Source organism: Neomonachus schauinslandi, chromosome 10 (assembly GCF_002201575.2).
Source record: "Neomonachus schauinslandi chromosome 10, ASM220157v2, whole genome shotgun sequence".
In the NCBI taxonomy this organism is placed as follows: domain Eukaryota; kingdom Metazoa; phylum Chordata; class Mammalia; order Carnivora; family Phocidae; genus Neomonachus; species Neomonachus schauinslandi.
Window position 1 is genome coordinate 82,863,548 of NC_058412.1, and position 6,959 is coordinate 82,870,506.

The 6,959-nt window shown below is 50.7% G+C and overlaps 1 protein-coding gene across 1 annotated transcript in view; it reads left to right on the forward strand.

Moving 5' to 3' along the window:
- The first annotated feature begins 3,659 nt into the window (after nucleotides 1-3,659).
- POU3F3 (POU class 3 homeobox 3) overlaps nucleotides 3,660-6,959 on the forward strand; it is a 5,055-nt gene continuing 1,755 nt past the window's right edge. Inside the window, exons 1-2 of the mRNA XM_044919022.1 lie at nucleotides 3,660-3,766; nucleotides 6,797-6,906. Of these exons, the coding sequence (XP_044774957.1) occupies nucleotides 3,660-3,766; nucleotides 6,797-6,906 (217 nt within the window). The remainder of the gene's footprint in view (nucleotides 3,767-6,796; nucleotides 6,907-6,959) is intronic.

A 6,959-nucleotide genomic window follows, 5' to 3' on the forward strand; every position in this document is an offset into this window, starting at 1 on the left:
AATTAAATGCCATTTATAAATCCAAACCTTGACTTTTTCAAGTTAGCTTCAAGGAAAAACTTCTGGTGGCTGGAACCTGGTTGACTTCGAGTTGAGTTTGAAAGAATAAGGTGTCTTTTCCCTTCTTCCAGAGGGACATTGGGGCTTTCACGAAACGTGCCCCCTTCCTAACAGGCTCTGTGACACATTCACAGGTGCGTTGAACCACTGAACCGTGGAAGCCAGCTTCTCACTTCCAGTCACTCATGGCTTCCCTTCCTTAGTCATGGTCTCTAAATCTCCTTGGGAAAATTGTTAGTGACAAACTGACTAATTCCTCAGAACCGGTCAGGATTTGCCCTTCACTATTTTAGGAAGTTTTCCGCACATCTTTTTCATCCTTTGCCACAATAAAGTCCAACCTTCATTGGCAGTATCTAAAAATCTCTGAGGCAGAAACCTTGTGCTCTACTAAAACTTTTCTTCAACTGTGTTAAGTAATATTGTCCTAAAAAGTTTCAAGTCCACAGTTACCTCTCACCGATGGCTATTTTGTATTTTCTTTTCCCTAACGAGGCTTTCCAGGGTAAATCCCAAATCCTTCTACAACTATAGGAAGTAGCAAGAATTGAAGTAGCCATTAAATATCAAATGGAGTAAAAGGGTTCCTGGAAGCCTTGACTAAATCTCCAAGAGCTTGAGTTTTATTTAGAAGTCAAAGCATGTATCAAGTTGAAGAACGTTTATTATTTAACAGATAATACCTTAGAACGCATTTTTGCTCTCTTGACTGACTTGCTTCCCCCAAAATACAACCTGAAATGTAGCATCTTAAGTAACTTATTCTATGCCCTTGATAATTTTTTAAATGTTTTTGCTTTCACAGCCCAATTCTGTTTTCCAGTCCTATATACACTTCACTGAGAGAAATGGACAATGCTTTTTTTGCTTTTCTCTGTGTGTGTGTGTGTGTGTGTGTGTGTGTGTTTTAACTGTATTTCCTTCAGGGCCATTTCACAGACAGGGATGGGTGGGAGACGGAGAGGTCACGGTCCTAATTTTTAAAACCCTGTGTTATGTAATGAATTCACTCCTCATTGTGAATATGCATAGAAAGGTAGGGGTGTTTGTTCCTTTGGCAAGTTTGGAGGAGCAGATTTGCTTTTCAAACAGCTACATTTTACCTGCTAAGACGAGTCAGTGCGCCCCCTGCTGACAAGTCAATAGTGCGACTCCTGAGCACTTCCAAAGTTTATTTTGTTCAGTAAACCGTGTCATATAAAATTAACAACAACCAATAAAATTAGCTTATATGTTTCAACTGTAAAAGTCCAAAACAAAATAAAGCTAGTTTTAGTGGCGCTAGAAATCTCTAGTTTGGCTTCTTCTCTTTGGCTGAACCAAGGTCCTTTTATCTAAAGCCCAGTGCACAAACATATAGCTTAATGTGACTAGTGTTCTTCCTTTTATTTCTTTCTCTATGGCAACCAATATGCTCTGCTCAGAAATGTTCCCCATCAAGGAAACAAATGATCTTCAGGGAGCAGCTCTATATGGCATCTGGTCCAATGGAGCACAGAGAGTTAACCCCAGTCAAAAGCAATGCTGCCAAGCACATAAACAAGGAGTGGAAAACTGGCGATTCTTACCCCCCTCCCCAACTGAAACCTCTTCCTCCCTCCTTACAAACCACTTCACTGATTTGGCATCAACTGTTTCCAAAGAAATTACAAATTTTAAATTGTAAGGTGTTCCGGAGGCTAAAGTGCAATAAAATTCCAGCCATTTGATTCTACCCCCTCATCGCAACAGACACGGCTTCCTTTAAAAAGAACAAAACCAAGAAGCTTTTACAATCCTCTCCAGCCTATTTCACTAAGGTAAGGTGCCCACACAGGCTTGGCCTTGGCCTAGCTATTTCCTACAGCCATATTTATCTAATTAACTGCACCTCGCAAGTAAGTTCCCCCTCGATTTTTACAAAACCCAGGGACAGTGGCAAAGGGGGGGGGGGGGTTGCAAAGCTGGCTGTCAAAATGGAAAACAAAGTAAAATCTAGTTTTCAATAATAAAGGTCCCGCTTCCTTTGGGAATAAAGTGTAGGATGTCCTGGTTAGTTTTGATTGATCACCCTCTTTTCTGATGGACTTTCACTACGGAGCTGGGAGGCAGCAACTAAGACTGCTCCCCAGACTCGGCATTAACCAGGGGTGCACTGACTTCCTGCCTCCTCTTCCTCCCCTGCTTCCTTCCACTGCGGCTCTCTGCCCTCCCTTTGCCAAGCCCTCCCCCCATCCCCCTGCTCCCAGCAGGAATCCCCCACCACAATCCCAGACAAGCACACACGGGTCACCACATCAGCCCTGGCTACAGAATGGGGGTATCTTCCCCTCCAGTTCTGATTCGCTAGGAAAAAAACCCCAAAGCAAGAAATATGTATAATATGGCGTGCTTTATAATCATTTTTTCTAGGGCTTCCCCCTCACACACACAATCAACAATTAAAATTAATAGCACTCTCCTCCCCCACCCCCCAAAAAGTGAAATGCCTCACAGTGGGGAGCTTTGGAGTGAGTCCATCTTTTTATGTAATATTTTAGCAGGGTTGAGTTTTTTTACTCTCCCCCAGCACACTTTCCCTTCCTTCCTTCAAAACAGTTGCTCTGTGAACCCTCTCTAGTCCCAAGCAATGAAAATAAGCTCCCAAACCTACAAGAGCATAAATAACCCGGAAAAGAGGGGGAGAAAGAGAGAAAGCAGGTAAAGAAAATGAAAAGCACTTACCGAGCAAACTTCCAGGGTTAGATTTTAAAATAAAAGAAGATGTTTTATTATTTTTTTAAGGTGCATGGGAGGGGGGGGAGGCATATTCTCAACTCCCCAGAACCGATGCATCCTTAGTCTTCCCTTTACACTGACTCCTCTAAACCCAGCTCTCCACCAGTCTATTATTTTCACCAAAATATATGAAAATGTATGCAAATGAAAATCAGCACTAACTGTTCTCCCCTTGTTATATACTTTGGATTTTTTTTCCAGACAAAACAATCACACTCGGCAAAGGGAGGGGGCGGATGGGGTGGGGCTGGGTGGGGGGAGGCTGGGGAGCTCGGGAGAACTAAGTACGCGGAAAGGGGGGAGGACGAAGGGGACAGACCTCGGAACAGAAGTGTATTTCTGTTATCGAGGAGCACAGCGTTTTGGGGGGCTTCCCATATGCACACACACCCTCCTTGAAAAGAAAGAAAGTGGATCTGTTTGCAGAGGCGCTATCACGTTTCATCAGGCCACCTGAGACTGCCTTTGAAAGCGTGTACTGTGAAATTCATAGCAGTAATTTAGACAAAATCCTCACTGTATATTAATGAAAGGCGGCCCCATGGCTCTGTTCCTATCCTCCCCATTCAGTGTAAACAAAACCACGAGACTCTCTCGGTTTTTGAGCCGGATCCAAGCAAAATCGGCAGGAAAGGAAAACACGGGGTGCTGGCACCGACTATTCAAACGTCTGCACCTGGAGATCTCAGATTTATTCAATGAAATCTGTGTTCCATCTTTTATATATATATACACACATACATAAATATAAAAAAGGAACGTTAGGGGGACGTAGAGGGGGGAAAATCCGTTGTGTTTGGGGTTTGGTTACCGCTGCCTTTCAGATCTGTACCTTAGCAATAATGGCTTTGCTAAAAACCTACCTACGGCGGTATCTCTCACCCGGCAATCAGGAGCTGGACGAGATCCTACAGAAATCCTACGCGTCTACTGTTAATCTTGAGATCACGCAAAGGCGTAGCTTGAGGCTGGGCTGGAGAGCTCTGGCTTTAACTGAGTTCACCTAACTGCGTTCAGCCAGAGGAATTATTCATCGGGAGAGGGCAGCCCCGTTCACAGCTTAATCGGAGCACACCGGCGGCTCCGCATCTACCTCCAGGGTCGCCGCTCGGCGGCGGGCGCCGCTGGAGCTCAGGACTGCCGGCTGCAGGAGCAGGCTGGGGGCGGTGGGCTCAGGGCCCGCGCACCCGCAGCCAGGGGTGCGGGGCGCACGCCCACGCACACTCATTAGGAACGATGTATTTATTGAATGTCCGAGTTGGGTTAGTTCATTGGAAATCCCCGAGGAGGGTTCAATTTGCCCTTGTTTTCGTTGCCACTTTCTCTTTTTTCTTGGTTCGCTGAGGTTCCTCTGTGCAGCGTTTCCGCTTGGCCGCGTCCCCCCACCCCCGCTTCTCCCGCCTACCCTGCGCGCGCCCCCTCCCGTCCCCCTTAACTCTTTCAGCCTGGCTGGGGCTGAGAAAGCGTTTGTCGCCGCCAGCCCATCCACTACGCAAACCCATCTGAAACAGAAAAGAAAGAAAAAGCACCACTGTGTCTAAGAATAGCGAGCAAGCAAAACACCACTAATAACCATAGAGGGAGAAAAAATATATATATATACACACACAATATATATATATATATACATATATATATATATACATATATATATATGTATATATATATATATGTATATATATACACACACACACACACACACACACATATGCACACACACGCACAATGTAAGCGGTGGAGGGCGCGGCTAGTGGATCCTGGTTCTTTAGGCCGGCTCCTGCTGCAGTGGGAATTCCCGGAGCCATTGGGGTGGAATACACTTACGATGGATCTATGGGGAAAGGTCGAGCTGATAGCTTTTCAAATACATCGCAGGGCTCTGCTGACCGGCACCCTCCAAACACACAAGGACACGCTCGCTACTTGCTTGAATCCCAGAGGAGGGGGGAGGGAAGAAGGGAGGGAGAGCGGAGAGGCAGAGAGGGGGTGGGGGAGAGAGCGAGCCGCGGCAGCTAGCGGTCCGTCTCGCACGCGCGGGCACCGCGCTGGTCCTGGGCTGCAGGTTTCCCAGATGATGGCATCCGAGAACTTAAACAAAGGGGGACGCCGCCGGCGCAAAGCGGCTGCGGAAAGTTACGGCGGCGGATTTCCAAGGAGCGTGGCCACGACCCGAGCCCTTGGCGATGCGAGCTCTCCCTTTCCACCCCCGCCGAGACAGAGACGTGGGCCGGCTGGTGAAGGAAAAAGGAAACTTTGAAACCACTGGGGATACATCAGCCTATAGGTATTAGCGTGAATGGTGCATCCATGCCGCGCGCTTTACAAATCTCTGGGATTGGGGTGGGGAGCGGGGAGGGCGGCAACACAACGCAGTACTAGGTGAAGTGGGTAGGTTGCTATTTTTCATGATTTTTTTCCCCTCTTCATTTTCCTTCTGATTCTAACTCCCCCCCCTTTCTCCCATCCCTCCCTCCCTTTTCTCTCCCCTTTCATCCCCCCCCCTCCCAGACTGGTAACGAACGCCCTGAGCCGCGCAGAGAACGCCAACCTCTCGGCCGGACACTAAGAGTTAAGATGTGGCGGAGGGGGTGGCGGGGGAGGGGCGGAGAGGAGAAAGTGGAGAGGGGGAGGGAGGCTGGGCGGGGGTGGGGGGGGGACGACAGATTTCCAGCTTCTACGACGCTCTGCCTAAATTAAAAAGCAACCAATCGGAACGGCCGGAAGGGGGGCCGCGCGTCCTGAGCCAGTCATTCTGGGCCTGCCAATCACCCAGCGGGTAGCCAATCAGCGGGGGCCCTGGTGCTCGACTTCCTTGTATTTGGGAAAGTGTGGTGGTGGGTGCGCGCTCGCGGCGGAGGGTAAACATTCGACAGTCCCTGCTCTGAGAGGGAGGGACAGAGAGCGAACTGTCAGATCCCAGCGAGAGCGGGCGGGCGAGAGAGGGAGAGAGAGAGAGAGGGAGGGAGAGGGAAAGTGAGAGAGGGAGAGAGAGCGCGAACGAGGGCGCAGAGCGAGCTCCCGCTGCAACTCCGCTCCGGCTCGGCCAGCGCCAGCGCCAGCGCCGTCGGTGCACTCTACGAGCCGTGCAACGTGCCCGCTGGAGTTGGTTGTGTATCAAGGATCCCCTATATGCACACACACACCTCCACCTCCACCAATGCACTCTTCTTCCTCCTCCTCCTCCAGACAACTGCTGGGAAAAAAATAAAACACCAACCCCAACCGTCAGCAACAAGGTAACAGAGCCATTCGACCTCATTTTTCTCCTGTTCAATTTTTTCCTTGTTATATTTGTTTCCTAATTTCTGCCCAAAAGGAAAGATGTCGCATCAGACTGTGACTGTTGCGAGGAGAATGAAAAAGGACTCTTGTTTCAGAGGCAACCAAGAGCTCCGGCAATAGCAACTTCAGAGAAATGCACCATCGCAAGAAGTTTTCCTAGGACAGAACAAAACTTGAAAGGACCAGAGGAGGAGAGCAGGAGCCCGCCTCTCCTCTCCGCACACGCGAGCAGCCAGCATCACCACGCCTTCAAGGACGAAAAAAGTTTTACTACTCTAAAGGAAAACCAGTGAAATGTGTTCCTGAGGAGGAGAGAAGAGAGCGGGCAAGGGAAGGAGCGGTCCGGTTGCCGGTCATCCATAATTTGGTTAAGGAAGAAAGGAACGGCTGCTTTCTTTGTTGTCTGCCGTGAAATCTTCACTTAGCAGGTGGACTGAGCCCCGCGCCGGGGCAGAGTCCGCACTCGCCCGAGGACAGCAGGAGGAGCGGGAGCCGGCGCGCCCCGCCAAAGAGCCCGGAGCGCAGGCCCGCGCCCCGCCGGGTGAGCCCCGCTGGAGCTAGCGGAACGCGCCGGGGCTGGGGGGCGGCCACGACCCCCCCTGAAGGGGGCGGCCACGGAGCGCGCCCCGAGAAGCGAGCCCCCCTCCCCAGAGCGCTGCTCCTGCTGCTGCTGCTGCTGCTGCTGCTGCTGACCAAGGCCGGCCGGCGACCCCCGCGCCCTGCCGAGCGGCCTTGCAGCTGCAGCCGGGGGCCGCGGCGGCGGCGGCGGCGGCGGGGGCGGAGGCGGCGGAGGAGGAGGCGGCGGCGAAGGCGGCGGGGCCGGCCCGGGCCCGGGGCGGGGGCGGGGGAGGAGGAGGGAG